At 59.5% G+C, this 22635-nt stretch overlaps 3 protein-coding genes across 6 annotated transcripts in view; 2 read left to right on the plus strand and 1 right to left on the minus strand.

Moving 5' to 3' along the window:
* The first annotated feature begins 510 nt into the window (after window positions 1–510).
* On the plus strand, window positions 511–5602 carry PHF1 (PHD finger protein 1). The gene is made up of 15 exons (XM_049765191.1): window positions 511–569; window positions 1296–1468; window positions 1544–1625; window positions 1740–1835; window positions 2210–2310; window positions 2400–2548; window positions 2682–2777; window positions 2954–3022; window positions 3163–3286; window positions 3395–3462; window positions 3619–3723; window positions 3836–4019; window positions 4102–4196; window positions 4600–4680; window positions 4958–5602. The coding sequence occupies exons 2-15, from the start codon at window positions 1310–1312 to the stop codon at window positions 5244–5246; spliced, it is 1698 nt and encodes a 565-aa protein (XP_049621148.1). The 5' UTR covers window positions 511–569; window positions 1296–1309; the 3' UTR covers window positions 5247–5602.
* A 104-nt stretch (window positions 5603–5706) lies between these two features.
* CUTA (cutA divalent cation tolerance homolog) lies at window positions 5707–7246 on the minus strand. 3 transcript variants are annotated; one of them, XM_049765154.1, is made up of 6 exons: window positions 7208–7246; window positions 6575–6786; window positions 6337–6396; window positions 6188–6233; window positions 6030–6079; window positions 5707–5918 (listed from the first exon to the last, which is right to left on the minus strand). In XM_049765154.1, the coding sequence occupies exons 2-6, from the start codon at window positions 6757–6759 to the stop codon at window positions 5792–5794; spliced, it is 468 nt and encodes a 155-aa protein (XP_049621111.1). In that variant the 5' UTR covers window positions 6760–6786; window positions 7208–7246; the 3' UTR covers window positions 5707–5791. The 3 variants fall into 3 exon arrangements, with proteins under 3 accessions (XP_049621111.1, XP_049621109.1, XP_049621110.1); XM_049765152.1 differs by lacking the exon at window positions 7208–7246 and adding an exon at window positions 7063–7182; XM_049765153.1 differs by lacking the exon at window positions 7208–7246 and adding an exon at window positions 7063–7111 and having other exon boundaries at window positions 6575–6844.
* Window positions 7247–9109: 1863 nt separating this feature from the next.
* Window positions 9110–22635, plus strand: part of SYNGAP1 (synaptic Ras GTPase activating protein 1) — a 32072-nt gene continuing 18546 nt past the window's right edge. For both annotated transcript variants that reach the window (XM_049765174.1, XM_049765175.1), the window contains exons 1-5: window positions 9110–9348; window positions 12616–12737; window positions 14577–14682; window positions 20817–20908; window positions 21343–21464. In XM_049765174.1, coding sequence (XP_049621131.1) covers window positions 9282–9348; window positions 12616–12737; window positions 14577–14682; window positions 20817–20908; window positions 21343–21464 — 509 coding nt within the window. In that variant the 5' untranslated portion in view covers window positions 9110–9281. The remainder of the gene's footprint in view (window positions 9349–12615; window positions 12738–14576; window positions 14683–20816; window positions 20909–21342; window positions 21465–22635) is intronic.

Raw genomic sequence — 22635 nt, forward strand, 5'->3', positions numbered from 1 at the left:
AGACGCGCGCGGCCGTGCGGCGGGGGAGGTCACCACCTGGCGCGGGTGGGCGGGGCCGCCCGGGGGAGGGAGAAGGTGAGCGGCGGGGGCGGGGCCTGCCCGCGGGGGCGTGGCTTGGCGCGGGGGTCCTGGGGCGGCCCCCGGAGAGCGGGGATTCCCTCCTGCCCCGGGGCGGGTCTCCCGGGACGGCGGGGCTGCCGCGGGGTTCCCTCTCCCTCTCCGCCCTCTCCCACCCCGAGCCGGAGCCGGAGGCGGCGAGGGAGTGAGGGCCGCGGGGCGGGGCGGGGCGAGGCGAGGCGGCGCCCCTCCCTCCAGGCCCCTCCCCCGCGCCCCCCGCGCCCTCCCCGGAGCCGTCGCCCCGCCCCCCGCCCGCCCGCCGCCCGCCCCCTCCCCCCGCGCCGCCTCCCGCCGCCGCCGCCGCCGCCGCTTTGGCTGCTGCGTCATACGCCCCGGAGCCGCGGGCACGGAGGGGCTGGGCCGGGGACCCCCGCGCGGCCGCCGCCCGCCGCACGCCCGCCCGCCCCCGCCGCGCCCCGACGCCCGGCTCCCGCGGCCCCAGCTGTCACGGGTAAGGCGGCGGGCGGGAGGCGCCGCGGGGCCGGAGCCGGGTCGGCACCCCGCGGGGCGCGGGCGGGCGGGCGGGCGGGCGAGAGCCTGGGCGGGGGCCCCTCCAGCCCGACCCGCTCGGACGCGCCGCCGTCGTGGGGCGCGGAGACCCAGGCGGGGACGCGGACACGGACGCGGACGCGGACACACCCCCTCCCGGGCGCTCGGGGAAGTTGATCGCGCGGGGCCCCAGCGGGAGGGCGCCCTGGCGTGACCTACACCCGAGGACCGTTCTGAATGAGACGGACCTCGCGGCCCCGACGCAGCCTCGTCGGCTCTGGAGAACATGTATTTCCCCACGGCTCCGGGCCACGGCACCCCAGGCGCGCGCCCTTCAGGGGGCCGGCCGTGGAAACTGAGGGGTGACACCTTGGCCTCTGCAGCCATCGTGTCTGCTAACAGCCCGGGACCGGGCTACAGGATATCCCGGGGGCCCTCTAGACGCTGGCCACTGGGTTGGGGAGAACCAGGTCGGGGGCAAGGCATTTGGGCCGAGAAAAGCCAGTCCCCCGAGTGGAACAGCTGCAGCTCAGAAGCTTCGGAAGGGGCCGCAAATGCTTCTGTCTCCAGGTGTCTCGGGGTTGGGAGAAGGATGCAGCTGCCCGGGTCCTCGATGGAGAGCAACACTGCCAGACACGTGGGGCATGTTCTCAGCCTTGATAACCTTCTTCCCACCCCTCTGGCTAGGCCCCCCCAGGATGCAATGGCACAGCCCCCCCGGCTGAGCCGCTCCGGTGCCTCCTCGCTTTGGGATCCGGCTTCCCCCGCGCCCACGCCAGGCCCCAGACCTCGGCTTTGGGAGGGCCAGGATGTCCTGGCCCGCTGGACAGATGGGCTGCTGTACTTGGGGACCATCAAGAAGGTGAGACCTTTGACCTCTGACCGGTCACCTTGGCCCACTGGGTCGAGATGCAGCTTCTCTGCTTCTCCATTCCAGGTGGACAGTGCTCGGGAGGTGTGTCTGGTCCAGTTTGAGGACGATTCCCAGTTTCTGGTTCTCTGGAAAGACATTAGCCCCGGTGAGTCCCCAAAGGCCTGAGGTTGGGCATCTCTTGGGGAGCAAACCTGGACTGGGGTGGAGGTGGGGGAATGCAAAGAGGGTGAGAGAGCCCTGATCCTGTTTCTCCCCACAGCTGCCCTTCCTGGAGAGGAACTCCTCTGTTGTGTCTGCCGCTCGGAGGCTGTGGGCCCGGGAAACCGGCTGGTCAGCTGTGACAAGTGTCGCCACGGTGAGCGGGCAGCGTGTCTCAATGGACCGGCTAGCCCTGGCCCTTCCGTCCAGCACTGGACTTGGTGCTACCAGCCCTAGCAGAGCCCCCCTTACCTGCTCGGGCTAGTCTCTGCTGTAGCTTCACTCCCTGCCAGCAAAGTGGAATCACCTCTGAATAGGGATGTAGGAATGAACGCTCAGATGGCGGTCCTGTGTCCTGGGTGGGTCCTGAGCCCTTTGAGCTTGGGTTCTTCGTGCCTATAAAAATAAATGAGCCCCACAGGACCAAGGGAGGGCTGCAGTGAGGTGGGGAAGCAGCCCTGCCCTGTCCCATCCCTGGCACACAAAGGTATGCCTTGCCATCCAGGGCCCCTTAGAATTGTTGTTTCTCAGCTTATCACCAGGACTGCCACGTGCCCAGGGCCCCAGCCCCTGGAGATGGAGAGGGCACGGCTTGGGTCTGCCGCCAGTGCGTCTTTGCCATCGCCACCAAGGTAAACGCACCTTGTGGGTACCTCTAAAGCCTGCCCCCAGTTTTTGCCCCCCTTCCCCACTGAAGCCCCTGCCTGCTCTGTCTGTGCAGAGAGGGGGTGCGCTGAAGAAGGGCCCCTATGCCCGGGCCATGCTGAGTATGAAGCTGTCTCTACCATATGGACTGAAGGGGCTGGAGTGGGACGCGGGACATCTGAGCAATCGGCAGCAGAGCTACTGCTACTGTGGAGGTCCCGGAGAGTGAGTGATGAGGGGCTGGGGTGTGAGGAAATCCCAGGTAGAGGGGGAAGGGTAAAAGGTGCTCAGGTGGGGGAGTAGGGTTTGCGTTGTTAATGGGGTGTCAGGAGGTCACATGTTTGTGTTGACCCCACAGGTGGAACCTGAAGATGCTGCAGTGCCAGAGCTGCCTACAGTGGTTCCATGAAGCCTGCACCCAGTGTCTGAGCAAGCCCCTCCTCTATGGGGACAGGTGAGACCTGCACAGACACCCCAGGAACAGAGGGGTCCCTCTGCTGTCTGGGCCCTGCCCTCCAGTTCCCTAGGCCTCTCTCTGTCTCCTCTATTCCTCAGAAGCTTTTCTAACCTCCGTGGAGAGGTACCCTTCCCTTGGGTAAGGGAGACCCTCTCCATCTTGCTCATGCCCAGGTTCTATGAATTTGAATGTTGTGTGTGTCGCGGGGGCCCTGAGAAGGTCAGGAGGCTGCAACTTCGCTGGTGAGCTGAGTGGGACCCACCTCCCTAGAACACACAACCTCCGCTCCATTTTTCACCCTGCACGCCCCACCATGCCACCCAGGGGCTCCTCAAGCTTCTGCGGTGTTTCCTGGGACCTTGACAACTCCTTGTTTCTTCAGGGTGGACGTGGCCCATCTTGTCCTCTATCACCTCAGTGTGTGCTGCAAGAAAAAATATTTTGATTTTGACCGTGAGATCCTCCCATTCACCTCAGAGAATTGGGACAGCTTGCTCCTTGGGGAGGTAAGGGGAAGGAAGCTGGGGGTTCACATAGGGGGCACATGGAGAAATGGAAAAGCAGAAGAGAGGGATCTGTGTTCCCCTAACCCTATTGTCCTTCCCTTTCTTCAGCTCTCAGACACCCCAAAGGGAGAACGATCTTCGAAGCTCCTCTCCGCTCTCAACAGCCACAAAGACCGGTGAGTAGGAAGGAGACAGAGACAAAGCCTGGAGATAAGACTGGGAAGCCTGGGAGGACGTGGGCCCAGCAACCTGGGAGACCAGCTCTGAAGAGGCTTGAGTAGCCCGGAGGAGGCCTGACCTGCATCACTGACTGCGTGTCCTCTGTACCCCAGTTTCATTTCCGGAAGGGAGATTAAGAAGAGGAAATGCTTGTTTGGTCTCCATGCGCGGATGCCACCCCCTGTGGACCCTCCTCCTGGAGATGGAGCCCCTACCAGGTCACTGGTCCAGGGGAGGTGGGGAATCTCTCAGGATATTCATCTGGGGGTATATGGGAGGTGTTTGGGGGGAACCGGGAGGGGGCTGGGGGGATAAGGAGGCCTCTTACAGCTTCCCTTCAGGGCAGGGCCCTGGGGGAGGGGTCTCACGACCCCTGGGGAAGCGCCGGAGACTGGAGCCAGAGCCCCTGAGGCGGCGGCAAAAGGGGAAAATGGAGGAGCTGGGGCCACCATCAACAGCACACCATCAGCCCCAGGAGCAGAGGGAGCGAGCTCGTCTGCAGAGGGCACTGCAGGTAGGGGGCTGGGGCACCCCTTGAGGCATGGGTGGTGTGGGAAGGAGTTGAGGACTCTCTCTCAGGTCTCCACTCCTCCTAGGCCTCGGTGTCTCCGCCACCCCCCAGCCCTAACCAGAGTTACCAGGGCAGCAGCGGCTACAACTTCCGGCCCACAGATGCCCGCTGCCTGCCCAGGTCAGTGTTCCTCTGCCCTCCAACCAGAAGGCCCCCGGGATCCCTCCTCCAGTCCTCTGCAGCCCTGGGCCTTTCTCTCCCAGGATGCTTTGCTCTTTCCGCATCAGCTATCCGATTTGGTTCTTCCAGAACCATTTTCTGGGGCTGGTGGGATAACACAGGGGAAAGTTTCTTGTCTTGTACTTGGCCAACATGGGTTTGATTTCTGGCACCCTAGGTGGTTCCCTGATCACCGCCGGGTGTGGCCCCAGACCAAAACCAAACAAAGGAAAAATAGAACCATTATATGGTTGCCAATGTTATGGAGGGGTGGCTGTGGGGTGGTGTTTGAGCTCTGTCCTCTGGGGAAGGGAGAATTTGCTCCCCCCTGCTTCAGATCCTGACTCACCCCTACCCACCGCAGCAGTCCCATCCGGATGTTCGCTTCCTTCCACCCCTCTGCCAGCACTGCAGGGACCTCTGCGGATGGTGAACCCCCAGACAGGTGAGATTCTACCTGCTTGCTTGTCACACCCTTTTTTTTAACCTTTGCTCATAAGTTCATTTGTTCTCTTCTCTCTCTCTCCTCTCTTCCCTCCTCTCTTCCCTCCTCTCTCTCTCTCTCTCTCTCTCTCTCTCTCTCTCTCTCTCTCTCTCTCTCTCTCTCTCTCTCTCTCTCTCTCTCTCTCTCTCTCTCTCACCCCCTTTCTGATCCACATGCGCCCTTCCTTCTAGTCAGCTCTTTTCTATATCTGAACTCACAATTCGCCTTCCCTTCCTAGGTCACCCCTGGAACTTCACCTTGGTTTCCCCACAGATGTCCCTAAAAGTGCCCCCCCTCACTCGATGACTGCCTCATCTTCCTCAGCCCCGGCCCCCTCCCTGAGTCTTCCTAGACGCTCAGCACCTCCTTCCCTGTGCCGTAGTCTGTCTCCCGGGACTGGGGGAGGAGTCCGAGGTGGGGTGGGCTACCTGTCCCGAGGGGATCCCGTGCGGGTCCTGGCTCGGAGGGTGCGGCCTGATGGCTCTGTGCAGTACCTGGTTGAGTGGGGAGGTGGGGGCATCTTCTGAGCAGCTTGCCTCTGCCCACTTCCCCATCCACACACACTGGCACTTTCAGTCCCCTGACCTCTGACCTCACCTGCAGCCGGGATGTACCCGGGCAGTAGCTCCCTGCTGCCCAGGCTGGAATCCAGGTGGGAGGCTGGGGAAGAGTCCCCTCCTCTCCTCCTCGCTCCCCTCAGGATTCCTGACCCCTCCCCACCCCCTTTCTCATTTCCTTTGATGTTATTTTGTTACAACTTTTTAAATATTTTTTAAAATTATTTAACCCCTGGACTTGGAGACAGGAGGGAGGGAGGGGAGGAGTTGATCAAGGATCCCCAGACTCTGTATGATTGAAATAAAGAGAAATAAACAACTCTTAACTGCTCGAGTCCTTCTGGAAGATGAGAACACAGGGACAAAAAGCACTTCTCTCCCTGCCAACTAAACTCACATCTGTGATGATGAAAGAAGCAGGAGGCAGAGAACCAAAGAAAGCATTTATTAGGGACTTGGGAGACTGAGAGCATCCAAGTAAGGGGAGTGGGGGTGGAGCTGCCGCTGGGCCAGCATCACGGTAGGGCTGTGCCAGAATCGGGCATAGACTGTGTCACCTGGCGCACCCAGTGCAGGTACGGTGCATTCCCCTGCTCCACGGGCAGCGCGATCACTTCGGCCACTTCATAAGGGTGCACAGAACTGGTGGGGAAGGGGGGAGCACATTCACTACCCAGAGGTCCAGGCCCCCTTTGGCCTGTGTGGCAAGTCCCACCAGAATACACCTCGTCCCTAACTCCCAAAAGTTCTTACCGAACAAAATCTGTCAAAGCTGGGACCAAGGAACTTTGGGTTTTAATCATCTAGGGGGGCAAAGAAACAAGGCGTTGAGGTTAGTGACAGGCTGTCAGATGAGGGGACATGGGGGGGGGATGAGGGAACCGGGGTTTCAAGTCGGGGGTGTTTCTCACCATCAGCACCTCACTGTCTTCCTCGATCTTTCCTTTCCACTCATAGCTAAAAAGGTCAGGGAGAGTTGTGAGGGCAGATTCCCCCAAGAAGAAAGGTGCCAGCCAGCCCTAGACTGTTAGGTTAACCCCGGCTGGCTTTCATGACTCACATGGATGTAATCTGAGGAATGAGGTTGACACAGGCTGCGAGACGCTTCTCCACCACAGCCCTGCAGGTGAAGAGACAGAGACGCTCCCGTCAGCACCCCACGATAGAACTTTTGCACGGTCACCCAGACAGGTTGCCCATGCAGGAGGAGCGGGCAACAAGGTGGGGTTCCGGGTATAGCTGCGCCAGCCCATTTCACCCTCCTCCGTCCTTTCTGTACCCGAGAGAGAGCTCCCCACCTGGCGATCTCCTTGGCGACCTTCTCATTGGGGCAGGTGACAAAGGCTGCAGAGACCGAACCGGCCACATAGCTAGAACCAGAGGCAGAAGTGGGCTGGGCCGGGGGGCTTCCAGAGGCCATGGACAGCAAGGCTCGGGGCAGCAATAAAAGGCGGGAGGCGATAGGCAGCAATGTCGTCGGCATCCAAAGCAATGACAGGAGCAGAGCGGCCTGAGAGCGGGTGAAGTCGATGTCTCTCTCCCCCACCAGTACCCCAAGAAATTACACCCTGGGAACCTTCAAACGTCTGCACATTCAGGCTCTGCCCTCCCTCTCCTACACGCTCAAAGAAAACATCCCTGAGAGTGGTGGGTGAGGGACTTGGAATACTAAAGCCACGGCTTCTGTTTTGACTCAGTCCTGGGGACGGGGAGCCAATGGTGGGATTTGGGGTACAGGTAGAGGCCGAGGCTTCGAGGACCGGAAGGGGCGGGGCCGGCCACTCACCCCTCCGCTGAGCAGGACTGCGGAAGCCCGTCCCCCCAACATGCAGCCTCGGCTGGGAGAGAGAGAGGGAGGGTGGAAAATAGCAAAAGGCCACCAGGAATTTTACAAAGGACAAAGCCCACGGCAGCGCGCGGCCTCTTCTTACCTGGGCAGCAGCCACGTGATCAGAAACCAGCACACACCACGTGACGGCCAATCCCGGCTCTCACGTGGCCGTCTTTGCCCCGCCTCCTCCCAACGGGGGGGGCGGAGCCCAAGGAGCATGTGACCAATGGACAGCCGGAGCTGCAACCATGTAAGGAAAAAAAGGACACGCCCGTTTCCGTGTAAAAACGAGAAAACGACCAATGGGAGTGCGCGGAAGGGGCGCTGCGGCGGTTGGCTCCCGTCACGTGACCCGGGCCGGGTCTCCTCCCCCTTGGCGGCTGCACCTCAATGAGCCACGAGGAGCAGCCAATGGGAGGCCAGCGCCGGCGGTCACGTGACGGGCGCGCTGCGCGGGCGTGCTGTGAGGGGCGCAGGAGACCCTCCTGCGGACTCGATGCGTCAGGTCGCGGAGTCCAGAGTCGCCCCCGAACTCCAGCATGTGCCCAATAACCATCCTCACGCCGTCCCCTAGGGCTTTTCACGCGGGGAGGGTCTTGAGAAGCTTGTACCTCAGGCGGTGAAGAGAGCGCCCCCTGCCATTTTGGTTGGGCTGAGGAAGACCGGGGAACCTGAGAAGCCAGCTAGCTGTCCCTGGGTTTGGGGGTGTCTAGGCAGGCGAGGGCAGGGCCAGATGCTAGCAGTGGGGAGAGGTGCTCTCCCGTCTGGCATCGACGTAGATGCTTCTGGGACTGAGGACACCTCAGTGATCTAGACTGGAACCCCTCAGGGAAAGAGATGAAGGGGTTGGGGTGCAAAAACAATCCCCATCCCCATCCCCTCTCCAGGTTGTCTTCACCTCTCAGGCAGGGGTCTTCTTCCCTTACCCCACCCCCCTAAGTGCCAGGACCTGCCCTACATAACCTCCCAGGAGCCCAAGCACTCCCAGTGACCCAAAAAATGGAGAATGGGGCCCAGTAAGAGGAGGTGGGAGGAGGCAACCTATGAGGGGAGGGGATGCACACCACCCCACCTCCCCAGTACTGTGTCCAGAGTCTGGGGTGTCTGATGCTGGGGAAGATGGGCCTATTTGGGCTGAGGGTTCTGGTGATCTCTGCTTTGGGGAGGGGGTTCTGTCCCTAAGATTTCTGGGCTCTCCCCTCTCAGAATTGAGTTTCCTCTCTGGTGTGGTTTAGACAGGGGTCCTTTTTTCTGGAACCACAATCACACTCTACAGTGGTTCAAACTCTTGAATTTGGGGCTTCAAACTCAACATCCCCAGAAGAAATGTGTCTCCTCTCTTCTCCCCATTCACCCCCCAAAGGAACTTTCTTCCCCATGAGCTCAGAGTCTGGGGGGGCCTCTTAAGCCCCTCTACAGTGTAACTTATCTAAGAGCTCCAGTGTCTTTGGGTAGCTGGGACCACCCCCACTCCAACCCTCACTTCTTCCCATTTAAATGGAGATCTCAAGTTAGAAGGGCTGGCACCACCATCAAATCGAACTGAATGATTTCTTTCGTGATGAATCTTATTTTTGAGACTGGACTTTCACATGGTGACCTTTGACCCTTGGGGGACTGAGGGGGGAGTCCCTTCCTAAATTGGAAGGTCTATTTCCTCAAACTCCAAATTATATTTTATTATATTATATTCTACCTTTGATTAACCTTTTGGTGGGCGGGTGGGGGGGGGCAAAGGTATCTTTGGTGGGTCTGGGGTCTCTCTGCCCAGGGGTCTGGGATCCTCATTTTTAGAACCGCTTTCTCTCTGTCTCTGTCTCTCTTTCTCTCTGGTGTGTTTTGGATGGAGTCAGGGTCGATCCTCGGATTCTCGGGGTGTAGGGGTGGGGGCTGCAGAGTCTCTCTCCTCCTCCTCCTGCTCTCTCTCTCCTCTCTCTCTCTCGCTCCCCCGCCCCCCTCTTTCTCTCTCTCCCTCTCTCTCTCCCCGGCTGCCGATGCTGCCGTTGGCTCCCATTCTCCTCCTCCTCCTCCTCTCTCCTCCTCTCTGCTCCTCTCCGCTCCTCTCTCCTCCTCTCTCCTCCTCCTCCTCCACCTCCTCCTTCTCCCCCTCTCTCTCCCCCTCTTTCTCGCCTCTCTTTCTCCCTCGTCCCCCCGCCCCCGCCCCCCCAGGCCTGATGAGCAGGTCTCGCGCCTCCATCCATCGGGGGAGCATCCCCGCGATGTCCTATGCCCCCTTCCGAGGTATGGTGGTGAGGGGAGGGGAAGGGAAGGGCCAGATGGGGGGGGCACCAGGGGGAGGGACGGGGGCGGGAGGGGGGCAAGAACTGGGGCCCAGGGAGAGAGCAGCTGAAATGGAGGGAGAGAGGAACGGGACGGACGGCAGGGATCTCTGGGAGCAGTGGGAAAGAGGGATTGACTGCCCGCCGGAGGACTGGGGTACAGGAGGGTCGGAGGGGCCCCGGAGGCAGCCTTGACGGGGGAGCACTGAGTGGGGGAAATGGGGAAGGGGAAAGGGATCCAGGAAGGGTGGGAAGGTAGGACGGGGTTGTTGTGAGAAAGAGCTGCAGAAATCATTTGGATTGTGAGAGCTGAGAGATGAAGAAAATATCAAGGAAACAGGATCGAGTGTTAGGCGAGGAGCCGAGACGGTGGGGAATGAAAACACAGGGGTGGAAAGAGAAGCCAAGATGATGAGGGGCACGCTAGCTATGGCAGGGGGTTCAGAAGGGTAGGGGACAGAAAAAGAGGAGGATGGAGGGAGAGAAGAAGGGGCCAGATGGAGAGAGAGGGAGGCAGTGGGGGGGGGTAGGTAGGACTGTAGGGTCCAGATGGAGGGAAGAGAAGAGAGAGAGAGGGAATGGGTTGGGGGAGGAGAGACCAGGGCAGAGGAGGGCCGAATTGTGTGTGTGTGTGTGTGTGTGTGTGTGTGTGTGTGTGTGTGTGTGTGTGTGTGTGTTTGGTGGGGTGGGGGTGGGGAGGGCATACAAGTAAGACTGAGTGATGGGGTTGGGGGCATGACAGGACCCTGCCCAGGTTCTAGCCTTCTTTAAGGCCCTGAATGTAGGATGTGGTCCCTGGGGTCTTAGCTACTCCCTTTACTTCTCCACTTTTAGCCTCCCCTCCTCCAACCTTATTTCCACCCCCCTCCCTCCTCTGATGTCCATCACCTATATCTTTCCCCCCATATAGTGTCCGTTCTTATATGAGTCCCCCTCCTGTCCTTCTCCCTTTCTGTAATCCATTCTCTCGTTCTCCTCTCTCTAGTAGCACCTTATATGTCTACCTCTTCTCTACCCCCTCTTTCTTGATGACCCCTTTGTGCTAGTCTCCCTGTTAGGTCCACTGCATTTCTTGTTCTCCCATGTCCAGTTGGGCCCTTCCTGTGTGTTCCTTTGTCCCTGGGAATTGACCATCGCTTCTGCTTCCTTTTTCCCTTGGATCCTTCCCTGTTCTTTGTCCCCCAGCCCATCCTTTCTGCCTCATTCCCTACCTTGTCACAAGTCTGTGCCTACCCACTTTCCTTTAATAACCCGACTCTTGTCACCCATTCTTTTCGTTCCCCCTACTTCCTGGGGTTTTGGAGATTTGGGGTGCAAAGGCATGCTGGGTGGAAAGGGGCCTACAGGAGATGCCCAACTGAGCCCTGTGAGATTTCTCATCCTAGTAAATCTTTTTCCCTTCTCAGCCATGGTCCTCTTGTCTCTTACATCTGTTTCCCAGAATCATCCTTAAGTCTAGACAATGTATGTGTTTGTGTGTGTGTGTGTGTGTGTGTGTGTGTGTGTTTCTAGAGTTGCTCCGAAGCTGAGTTCCCCCGTGCCTAACTGCCTTCCATGCCTACAGCCTGAGCCCCGCTCCCCTTCCCCTTTTATAGCATTTGTGTGTGTCATCAAATGTCTCCTCTGGGGTCCTCGGAGCCTGAATGCGGTGGGCATGTGGCCTGCAGCATCTGCAGTGTCGGAGCCTCAGTATTGGCGGTTAATTTCTAAAGAGTATTGGTTAGAATGTCTAAGATGCCTAAGGACAGAATTATAAAGTATTGGGGTTTCTCCATATCTATATTCTGGGAGTTTTCTGACTCTGATCTGCAAGTTTGGTCAGTCTGGATGTGTTTGTAGACAAAAAGAGGCTAGTTGGGTTTTTTTTTTTTTTTGTCTTTTTTTTTTTTAATTCTCAAAATCACAGCATCCAGTTGGAATGAAGCCAAAAGGCCAGAACTAGCCCTGCAAGATACCTGTTTTATGCTGTAAAGATTTCAGATTTTGTCTTCCTCTCAACTCTGTGTTTACTCAAAGCCCAATTTCTATCATTTTGATGTCATCAATCTGACTTCACTTTTCTTCCGAAGGTGATGATGGTGTGTGGCATTGGGGAGTTAAAGGAGAGGATGCTTACAGGGCTGGAGGCATGGGAAGAGGAGGAAAGTTGGGGAAGAGGAACTCCAGGGTGGGTCCCAAGTACAGATCAGGTTCGCCTAGAATAGATTAGTCTTGGTTTATTTCTTTCTCTTCTGGTTTTCTCTCTCCTTAGAAAGTTTTGCCCCAACCCCACCTCTAGACTTTGAAGACCTCTTTATGTTCCAAGTTGGCTCCTTCCCATTCTTCCCTTTCTCCTCCTCAAGTGCCTTGGTGAGGTTGCTTATCTGTGACTTCTGCTTTCATTCTGCCCTTGGAGACTAGGGAAGAAAGGGGGTGGCAGTGTGTAATCTTTCATCTCTGAGCATAGTTCTTAGCAAATAAATAAATTCTGCTTCTAATCATTCAAACCAAGGCCTTTTTCCTCTTTTCTAATTCCGGGGCTCCTCCATGGCCAGATGCTGACATAATCCATTCTCCCCCTACCACTAGAAGGACCAGAATTTTCCTCAAAGGATGAGTAGGATTAAGCTAGGGAAGAGGGCACGGAGGGTGAAGGAGAAGCAGAAAGGGGCTGTTCATAGGCGCACTGCCTCACTTCCGCTGTCCTCCAGTTGTAAAGCAATCAGAATTTCATGCCCCATGTTTCTACACCCCAATCCCTTCCTGCTTCCTCCAGCTGCGTAGCTTTCCCCTTCATCTTACAGCTGGATGAGGCCACTTCCCAAGTTCATGTCTTCTGCAGTTATTGGGGTACCCTCCCATTCCTTCCATACTTACCATCAGCCTCTGTTCTCCTGCCAAGTTTGCTTTTTGACTTCTCTGAAGTGGATGGAGAGCTACTTCCTCTTTTCTGACTCCAAGCTTATAATATCCTGTCATGCTCTATAATTCCTGTGCCACCCTTTTGTATTCCTTTTCCCCCCGATCTGCAGAGCCCCTTGTGATGTGATTCCCCTTCCTCCTTTACCCCTCAGATAGGGAGGCTTTTTTCCCTCTTCCTTGAGACTTTCCAGGGGTCGCACCTCCTTTTAAGAGCTCCTCCAGGTGGGTGGGATCTCCTCCCACATTTGTGGGCTCTTGTTATTTTAGGTCTCTTTTTCCAAAACACATAGAGCTCCCCTTACCATTTCTGTGTGTCTCTGTCCCCCAGATGTACGGGGACCCCCTATGCACCGAACCCAATACATTCATTCCCCATATGATCGTCCTGGTTGGAACCCTCGGTTCTGCATCATCTCGGGGAACCAGCTTCTCATGCTGGATGAGGATGAGGTGAGCAGGGTGTGAAGGTTGGGAAAAGAGCTTGGGGTGATATGGGGAGAATGGGGTCTGAAAAATGGGGGCAGTCCTCAGTGAAGAGGGAAGACATAAGGGAGGAAGAGAAGACACCTTTGTGAGCAGTGGGAGAAGGCTAGCCTCTGGGTTGGGATGGGATCAAAGAGGCAGACATTCTTCTCTGGGAGGTATCCTCTCCTTTCTTTCCCCCTCATGGAACAGAGTACTGGTGGGGGAAGGCTGGGGGATTCTGAGAAAAAGCAGGGGGAAGATCACACTTTGGGGAAGTAGGAGGACCTGGAGGATTCTGGGAGATGAGGTCAGTGGGTGTTGATGTGGATGGCAGAGAAGACCAGAAGGTACCAGTTTGGATACACTGAGGTTGTCCCAGGGACTGGATGCACATTCAGAGGAGGAGATGCCAGGAATGAAGAGAGCTGAGAGTGTAGAACCTTTTCCAAAAGGAGGAAGAGTGGGGAAGGAGGCAATGGTGAGCCCTATTGGAGATGAATAGGCAGGAGGTTCTGGTAGGCAGGTAGTGACCATCGAGATCAGAAAGCTGGGGGACCCACAGAAGAATAGGAAGGGAAATGCTTCAAAATGAGTCAGGGAGTGGGGTCAGTTATAGGGGTTTCATTTTAGAGTGCTAAGGTAACCGCTCACAGTGGTACAAGGTGTACTCAAAAAGATGCACCCCAGGGACTGAAGTGATAGTATAGTGGGTAGGGCGCCTGCCTTGCATGTGACCAACATTGGTCCCATTCCTGGCATCTTATATGGTCCCCAAGCATTGCCAGGAGTGATTCCTGAGCACAGAGCCAGGAGTAACTCCTGAACATTGCAGGACATGGCTCAAAATCAAGCCAATAAAAGAAAAAAAAGTGCAACCCAAAAGTTATTGGGGGAAAGTGTAGTGAGCGGAGCTGAAATTGAAGTTGGGTTAACCAGGCATTCTAGGGACCCAGGAACAAGATGGTGGGATAGAGAACATCTCAGTCATGAGTGAAGTGGAGGATATGGATCAGAGGGGCGAGTATTCTCCCATGGAACAGGGGTCTGAGGGCAGTGACTTGGGAATCTGCGTTTGGGGTGCTGAGGCATTTGAGTGATTTACTAGTGGTCACAGACCCTAATTAAGGGTTGGGGCTTGCACTGGATAAATGGGGGAACCAAGAGGAGTGGGGAGTAAATAGTGCTAGAAGGAAGAGGGAAGACCAGGGAGGTAGGGCTTGAGAACCCTAGGGGCCTCTGGAACGGCCAGCATCTGGGGTAGAAAAGCTGAGGGATGGGGAGGTGGGTGGGACTTGGGCTAGGGACTTGGCCTGTCTTGGGGGCCGGGAAGCTGTTGGAAGGTGGGGGAGGTGACCAGACCCTCTGGGGGGTGGGGAGGTTGGGTCTCAGTCTGGCCGCTAGCCGGGCTGTGGGAGGGAGACAAGCTGTGGATCTCGATTATAAATGCAGCTTCTGCTACCCCCGTGACAGGCACGGAGGGAGGGAAGGGGGTGAGGGAGGTGGGAGGGTGGGAGGAAAGCGGCGAGGCTGGGTGGAGGAACTGAAGGTCAAGGGGAAAGTGGATTCTGGGCGTGAGGCCCCGGCCCGTGCAGAGGGCTGAGGTTTGGGGAAACCTCTCCAGGTGTTTCCAAAGCCCGGGAAAGGGGAAGGGGGGAAATGGGGGCTCCGGGAAGGATAGAAGGAAGGACGGAGGGAGAGAAACTTGGGGAGCAGCGAGGGCCAGGAATCGCCCGGGGCCGAGGTGGGCGGGCCGCTGGGAGGGAAGGTGCAGGGGGGGCGGGGGCTCGGGCCAGGTAGGTCTGACACCCCCCCCCAATCCCCTAGATACACCCCCTTCTGATCCGGGACCGGAGGAGCGAGTCCAGCCGCAACAAACTGCTGAGACGCACAGTCTCCGTGCCGGTGGAGGGCCGTCCCCACGGCGAGCATGGTACGGCGGCCGAGCCGGCTCGCGCCCCGGACAGTGGCGAGGACCGAGGGCGGCAGGGGACTGAGCTGCTTGGAAGGGGAGGGGAGGGGAGGGGAGGGGAGCGGAGCCTGGATGGGGGAGCTGGCAGGGGCTGGGAGGAGGCGGAGACCAGAGGAGTCTGGCTTCCTGAGAGTGGGAGCCTGCGGAGGGAGAAGCCCCCCCCCCCCGGGCTGCGGGCCTGCCGAGGGCTGTGGGGGACAGCCAGGGGTGGGGAGGGGGGTCCCTCCTTTGCTCTTTTTCCCTCTCCAGCAGCGAAGTTTGACTGTTTCTCTGGTGCTTGCAAAAATAGTCTCCTTAGATCTGTGGCTTCCTGTCCGAGCCCGCGTGCCTGTCCCTGCCCCTCCCGGCCAGGGTCTGGGATTTGGGCGACAGCGACCTAGTTCCCGGCCTCCCCCCGGACCTCTGCACCACCCTCACGCCCCCGATTCTTCTTCCAGACCTTGGGGCCCTTACTCTTTTCTTGCCCCCTTCTCCCTCTTATTGACTGCTGCTATGCTTTGCAATTCTGCCACCCCCTTTCTCTCTCCTGCCCGAGTTCGCTTATTTTCCTGCCCAGCTCCGGGTTCCTCCGTCCCCCCTTTCGCTCCCCGTGGAAGACCATCAGACCCCCATCTCTTTGCCTTTCTGTCTGTCTGTGGAGCGCTGTGCTCAGTCTGTCTCTCCCAACTCTCTCCCTCTCTCCATCTGTCTCTTCCCCTCCCTCCCGCTTTCTGCCCCCCTCCACCCCCCTCTTTAGTCATTTAAAAAAAGATTTTTGTCTTCCTGAGAAGTTCGCTTAAAAGGTTTCCATGGGAACAGTGAGGGGAGATGAAGGCAGAGAACAGAGATCTGCAGCCAAGGTGCAGAGAGCCGCCCTCAGCCCCCAGAAACCCCCTCGGCAGTGCCCCGGGCCCTGCCAGCCCTTTCCAGGCCCTGGGACCCAGGCCCTCCGCGCCCCACCTCCAGGCCCTGCTCACCCCTTGCCTGAGCTCCCCTAACCCGCGGAGAGCCGAGCCTCCCGGTCCTCTTCCGAGTGCGCCTTGGCCAGGCGGGGGTGCCTTCCCTTCGGGCCCTGGACCGCGGGGACCCTGGGTGGGGCTGGCGTGTCGCTGTCACGGCAACGCCTCACCTGGGGGGTCTGGAGGCGGCACCTCTGAGGCCCAGCCAGGTGGCGGAGTGGGGCCGTTGGTGCGCGGAGAAAGTGTGTGCCGTCTGTCACATCTGTGCGCGCGCGCGCGCGTGAGCCATGTCCGTGTCGGGGAAGGTGTGTGCACACCTGTGCGGTCACGTGCGCGGGGAGCGTGTCCAGGAGCTGTCCGTGCCCGGCGTCCCGGCCCACGTAGTCCCCACTTTCTCCTGACTCCGAGTGCTGGGGTCTGGGGGCTTCGTGGGGGGCACGCTGCGTGTGGGAACGAAGACGATGATGTGGAGGTGGCTATGCTCCGGGGTTCGGGGGCATATATATATATATATATTTATATATTGGGGCAACGGGAGTTCAGCGAGCCTAGACTGCTGGCGGTCGTAGGAGGCCCCAGGGGGCGCGGGGTGTGTGTGCCCAGTGCCTGGAGGTCGTGCGGGCAGCCGAGGGCTCTCGGGGCCCCGGGCCCGCCACCGCCACCGCCACCGTGCGCGCCCCGGAGCCCCGAGAGGTGGCCGGCCCTCGCCGGAGGGGCCTCGGAATCCGGGCTCCTCCTCTGCTGGGAGGAGCCGCCGGCTCTCGTCCCCGCGGCGGGTCCGGCTGGCCGCGGCCGGGGTCCCGCTCGGAAGGGGGCGGCGGGAGGCCCGGCGGGCCGGGGGGTCCCCGCGCCCCCTCCCCCGCCGCTCGCGCGCGGTCTCCGGGCGACGGGGCTCGTGACAGAGGCGGCCACGGCAGCAGCGGTCGCCTAGCAACGGCGGCGGGGCCCGGGCAACGGCGGCAGCGGCGGCGGAGGGAGCCGATCCGCGGCCGTCACCGCGCGGCCGTCGCGGGCCCCGCCGCCGCCCCCACTGCGCCGGGCGGCGCGAGCCCAGCCGAGCCGAGCCGAGCCTTGCCGGGCCGGGCCGGGCCGGGCCGCCCCGCGCCGCCCCGCGCCGCCGCCCCCTCGCCCGCGCTCGGCGCTCCGCACCCCGCCCGTCCCGCCCCGCGCGGGCGGCCCCTCCCCCGCCGGGGACCCCGGCCCCCGAGGGGCGGCGCGAGGTAAGGCGGGGCGGCCGCCGAGGCGCGCGCGTGGCGTGGGGACGGGGACGGGGGCGCGCGTGTGCGGGGGCGCGGGAGGGGGTGGGGAGGCGGCGGCGGCGGCGGCGGCGCGGCTGCTCCCTCCGCATGTTCTCGCTGCACCTTCCGAGTGGGGGGAGTTATGGTAACCGGAGGGGGCGCTGGGGTCGGGGTCGGGAGCGGCGGTCTCCGTGGGGGCGCTCGCGGGGGCGGCGGGGAGGGGGCCTGGAGCCCTCGGTGGAGGCGGCAGCCCGTGCGTGTGTCCGCGTCCGTGCTCGCGTCCCCCCCTGTGTGTGGGTGCCATGTGCACGCGGGACCGGCTCCTCATGCACACAGGTGCAGCCAGCCGTGAGTCCGTATGATCCCGTCTGCCCCGTCCTGCCCTGCCTGCCCCGAACCGCTGCAGCGGCCTCTTGGCCCCTGGACCTGGCCCTATTGGTGCCTGTGACCCCGACCTGGCGAGCATGCACGTCCTAGTCGGGCTCACCTCCGGTCAGCCTGTGTGTGGGCTTGATGTGTGGCTGCATGTGCAGAATTGCCTGTGTCCCTGGTGGCAGGTGTGTGTGTCTGCATGTGTGTGCCGTCACTGGCCCTGGTATCTGTGTCAGCCCCAGCACGGGTGTCCAGGGCGTGTCTGGTGGTGGGTGGTGTACAGGTGGGGGCAGGGAGTCCGGGTGAGCCTGCCTCGGCTCCCCACCGCCCGAGAAACACCTTGGAGCTAGGCAGGTGTGAGCCCAGTTCCTTCCTCCGGGAAGAGAAAAGCTGAGAAGGGAAAAAGTGGGTAAAGGGGGAAAAAGTAGGGAGGGAGAGGAGGAGTGGGAGAGGCTTGGTGAATGAGCCAAGGAGAGAAGAGCTGGAGAAGGGGCATGTGGGAGCTAGGTGAGCCGGATTTAGAAGAGGGAGAGAAGCTTAAGATGGGAAGGTGGGCCAGGAGCTGGGAGAAGGGGTCTCGGATTTCGGGATGGGCCCGGAGTGCCAGACTGCTCGGTTGAGTGATCTCTGAGAGACCTTCCTGAGCATGGAGCGAGGTAAGAGAGCTTGGCCCAGGCAGGTCCTGCGGGATCAGGGGAGGTCACTCAGACATGGAGGCTGCTTCACAATGAGGCCTGTTCAGGCAGGGAACCTCATCCGAGGTTCTTGTCCTCAGCTCCTAGTTGGATCCCCCAACTGTTCTCTGTTCTCGCCAACTCTCCCTCATCCTGCTTCAGCAGCCTCTCTTCCTGCCTCTCCCTGACTGCAGCCACCTGGTGTGAGAAGGATGAAAGACCTAAGGGGAGGTTAAGGATTTGGAGGGCTGGATGGAGGGCAGGGGAAGATCTGTGGGTGATGGTGAGATTAAGAGAGATTGGAGAGGTGGGAGTTGAAGCACTTGCTCTGTGTGTGTGAGTGCAATTGTGTGTACACAGGGTGTGTACATGTGTGGGTGTGTGCACAATGCCTGTGTTACGGGTCTGTGTAGGTGGCTGTTCTGTGTGCAAGCGTGTATACATCATGCAGGGATGGGACATGGAGCCTCAGGATCGCGCTGTGTGCTTCTCAGGTTTGCTCCCGTGGACATAGGCATGTGCTGTGTTTTATGTACATGTTATTAGTGCACTAATAACAGGATCTCCTGCATTTCTGTCACTTTGCCCCTTCCCCTTGTGCGTTTCTGCTGTTCTTGTGCCTTGCAGCTATGAGTCTCTAAGCGGATGTGTATGTGGTCTCTGTGTACCTGTGACTTCTGTTTGAGTTCTTGGATCCTAGTTCTGATAATATGTGTGAGGTTCTATTACTTGCAAGAACCAAGTGAACCAATTAGCAAATTTGTTCTCCTTCTGTTGATTTTTCCAGTTCCAAAGCACATTTCTGGTGGATATAAAATTAGACTGACTTTGTGTTTTTATTAGGGGAACTTGCATAGGAAAATAATGGTTGGCCAAGGTTCCCCCCTCTAATGGAAGACAGCCGGATGTGGGAAATGCAGATATTCAGAATAAGATAGGCTGATCCCTTGACTACATTGGTGCATGTGCAGCAAGATTGTGGATTCATTTTCTCTATGCTGGTAGCAGTCACAGATGCACATGTTGGCATCAGGAAGGACTAGGGATGAAGGGATTCTGCTGAGATGGTGGATGTGACATGAATGAAGCTTCCTGTGAATGAAGGACCTTTTTGCTATGGAAATGTGGGGAAACCTTGATGCGGATGATCATGGTGAACTCAAGCTTGCTTCTTAGATGTGAAAATCGTGTGTGTGTGTGTGTGTGTGTGTGTGTGTGTCTATGTGCGCGCGCGTGTAGGAGGCGCGCCGATGTGTGTGTCTCACAGTTTAATATTTGTCTCAGTTCTGTGCTGCCCATGATTGTCCAAAGGCACTTGTACTACACATACATGCTAGTAGTTCTGTGGGGACCAGGGGACAGTATGCATGGCGCTGTTACAGTGCTCACATATGTCTAAGCATGTGTCCTACATGGTGTGTAGACTTTAGGGCTTCAGAATGTAGATCTGTGGCACCCTGTGCTCAGAATTGTCTGTATGTCTCATAAGCACCTAGACCCCAATCTCTATTTGTATTGTTATTCCCGTTTACATGTACCCCCCACAAATCAGTATATGTTTCCACACATGTGCTCCTTAGGGTCTGGTAAAGGTTCCTATTGTCTGGGACCCACATTTCTTTGTGCAAACCATCTGAACACCTGGGTTTTACCTATTTATTATTTATGTGGTACTGGGGATGGAACCCAGGTCACATTCATGCTTGCAGACATCACTTTTATCATAGAGCCACATTCCCAGAGTTTTAGAGATATAAATAAGCTAGGAGCTGATCCTAGGACAGTTTTGGGGTGATTTGTATTTGTTAAAGCAGACGGCATGTAGCTTAGACTTTTGTTCTGGAAAGGAGAGGGTTAACAGGCAGCTCTTCCGGTCCCCCAGCCTGTAGCTTCTTGTTGCCTTGGAGATGGTAGCCCCGCCCCTGATGCAGCACCTGCCCCCCCATTGGCTGCAGTGGTGACTGTGGGGCTGAGGGGGGAGCCCAGGCCTGGGCAGCCATTCTGGAGCTGGAGCCGGAGCTTGGCATCCCCCCCACTGGCATTCTCTTCCAGCCCCTGGCCCCTCGAAATTCCCTGGCAACTGAACCTCAGCTTCCCTCCCACCAGTCCAGATCCTCAGCAGTCCCACCTTCATCCGCATTCACCTCTCCTCTTCCTCTCTACCCCACTTGGGAGTCCCGGAACCCCCACAGCCCATTCCCCTGCATTCTTCTCTCCCCCTCCTCCTTCCCTACTGCAGTGCACGTGGAGCCAGGCTAAGCCTCTTCCCTCCCCACCCCTAGCCCCCCAGCTGCCCCATCCTGCAGTTTCTGGGTCCAGGCTCCTGCCCCTCTGCACAGTCTCCTCCCAGACTTACCTCTCCGGTCCAAGGGGGGGGGGTCATGGGAGGCAGCCCTGGTCCACCAGACAGACTGGGGTCCCAGGAGTTGGGGCCGTGGGAGAGGTGCCCAGCTGTGAGGAGGGCAGGCTGCTGGAGGGCTGTGACCTTTAGCTCAATCCAGCCCCTCTGCTAGCCCCTTGCTGGGGCGAGTCAACCGGACCAGGTTTCCGTGGTGCTTCCACTTCTTTCATTACTGGGGTTTCCCTGACCCTCAGTCATGCCCCTCTGCTGACTGCCAGTCTCAGCAATGGGCCCCAGGCCTCCCACCCCCTCCCCCTCGGGGGGCTCCGGTTCCTTGCCCCCTCCTTCCCACCGCCAGCCTCTCAGCCGCCGATGCTCTTCTTGCTGCTTTCCGGGGGGTAGGTGAGGCTGGAACCGAGGGGCCAGGGGAGTCGGGGGACTGGAATGGCCGTGGCCATGGCCGTGGAAAGCTGGGCTAACCTCCGGGGTGACCTCCTCCCCAGCTTCCCTCTGGCCCTTTCCTCCCCTCCAGAATACCATTTGGGTCGCTCGAGGAGGAAGAGCGTCCCTGGGGGGAAGCAGTACAGCATGGAGGCCGCCCCCGCTGCACCCTTCCGGCCCTCGGTGAGTGAGTGAAGGCGAAGGCGCTCGCCAGATGTGGCTCAGCTGGACCCCTCCCCTGCACCTCAGCTGGAGCCTCGGGATTCTGAGAGAGTGGGGGTGTGAGTGCCTGTGCGGCTCCCTACCTCTTTGGTTCCCCCCTTCTTGGTCCTGCCCCCCTGCTTCTCAGACCAGCCCTCCCACCTTCTCCAGGCTGGTGTGTGTGTGTGTGTGTTTGTGTGTGTGCGCGCTCGCACCCGTGGGAGCAAAGGAAGACAAACTGGTAGCAGGGATCCTATCCCCTGGTTCCTCGCCTCTGCCTCTACAGTTTTCTCTTTTCCCCAGTCTCGCTGTCCTCCAGGGACCTCTTCCAGAGGCTGAGGGTTGAGTTGCTGGAACTGCCCCTGCCCCTGCCCCTGCCCCTGCCCCAGCCCACCCCTATCCCATTCCCTCCTCAGCAAGGCTTCCTGAGCCGGAGGCTGAAAAGCTCCATCAAACGCACCAAGTCGCAGCCCAAACTTGACCGGACTAGCAGCTTTCGCCAGATCCTGCCTCGCTTCCGAAGTGCTGACCATGACCGGTAAGGCCCGGCCGGGAAAGGCGGGGGGGGGGGGGGGGGGGGCGGGGGTGATAGGTGGAGGGGGTGGAGGGGTGGGGAAGTGTAGGGGGGTGGGATGAGTTGCCAGCCAGGAAGGGGGCCTAGGAAGGAATGAGGTGTGAGGGAAGGGGACCCTCGGTCGGAGGGAGAGGGCAGAGGTCGAAGGCCTCAGATTGGCCGAGGGATGGGATGGGTGTCCGGAGCCAGCCGGGGCAGAGGGGTCAAGAGGGGAGAGGAAGCGGCAGGTGCCGGAGAGACAGGGGGAGCGAAGGTGAAGCCAAGGAGGGACTGGGGTGGCCTCCCGCCCGGAGTCCTGGGGCAGAACCTGGAGCACATCAGCGGGAGCCAGAGGGATAGTGTATGGGATCTGGGAAGGGGCTGTGGGCTGGGAGGGAAGAGCTGGGCTCCGGGGTCAGGATGGCGGGGGTGTGAAGCGGGCTGGAGAGGTCGGGGAGGGTAAGGACCAGCCCCGCGGGCCGGACAGGACAGGGGAGGAGCCTGCCGGGCTAATCCTCGGCCGCTGGCGGAGCTGAGCTGGGGACCCTCCGAGGAGGTCGGAGGGTTCCGTTTCCGAGGCGGGGTGGAAGGAGATGGACGGGGTTTTGCGGCTATTGTCTGTTTCTCGGGGTCCCCTTTGGGTTCCCCCGCACCCAGTCTTCCGAGGGAGTACCCTGTCTTCCCTTTCCCCCACGTCTGGCCGCCCCCGGGAATTGGGCAGGTAGGGAGGTCGGGATAGGTGAGTCACACCTTCCCTGCCTCCCCTCCCCCCGTGTCATCAGAGCCGAATTTGGGGCCGGCGGGGGGGGGGGTATGGTATTCCTGGGCGCGGGGGCGGGGGGCCGGGGGAGCGTAGCGCTGACGGCAACAGAGCCCGAATGACGGGGCTGCTATAAATAGCCGCTCGGAGGCTCCCACACCCGGCTCCCCTCCCGCTCCCCTCCCGCTCCCCTCTTCTCCCGCCGGCGGCCCGGCCCTGCCTCCCGTCCCATCCCAGCTGCCCCGGCCCCAGGTCTGGCCCCCTCGCCCCGCCTGCGCCGCTTGTGCCGGCTTTTCCCACGCATTGGCCCGTGGTGCACCCCCTCTGCGCCCCATCTCTTCCCACGTTCTGCTCTCCGGTTGCCCCTCGTCTCTCCCGCCCTCCACTCCGCATCTT

The sequence above is a fragment of the Suncus etruscus genome, chromosome 18 (assembly GCF_024139225.1).
Source record: "Suncus etruscus isolate mSunEtr1 chromosome 18, mSunEtr1.pri.cur, whole genome shotgun sequence".
NCBI classification, from domain to species: domain Eukaryota; kingdom Metazoa; phylum Chordata; class Mammalia; order Eulipotyphla; family Soricidae; genus Suncus; species Suncus etruscus.

Bases quoted from the DNA above. Each gene is read 5' to 3' on its own strand.
- PHF1 (XM_049765191.1), top strand. From the start codon at position 1,310: ATGGCACAGCCCCCCCGGCTGAGCCGCTCCGGTGCCTCCTCGCTTTGG. The intron at 4,197-4,599 runs GTCAGTGTTCCT...TACCCACCGCAG, and splicing joins GATGCCCGCTGCCTGCCCAG to CAGTCCCATCCGGATGTTCG. The intron at 4,681-4,957 runs GTGAGATTCTAC...TTCCCTTCCTAG, and splicing joins GATGGTGAACCCCCAGACAG to GTCACCCCTGGAACTTCACC.
- CUTA (XM_049765152.1), bottom strand. From the start codon at position 7,104: ATGTTGGGGGGACGGGCTTCCGCAGTCCTGCTCAGCGGAGGG. The intron at 6,234-6,336 runs GTGAGTCATGAA...TGACCTTTTTAG, and splicing joins ATTCCTCAGATTACATCCAT to CTATGAGTGGAAAGGAAAGA. The intron at 5,919-6,029 runs GTAAGAACTTTT...CTTCCCCACCAG, and splicing joins GCTTTGACAGATTTTGTTCG to TTCTGTGCACCCTTATGAAG.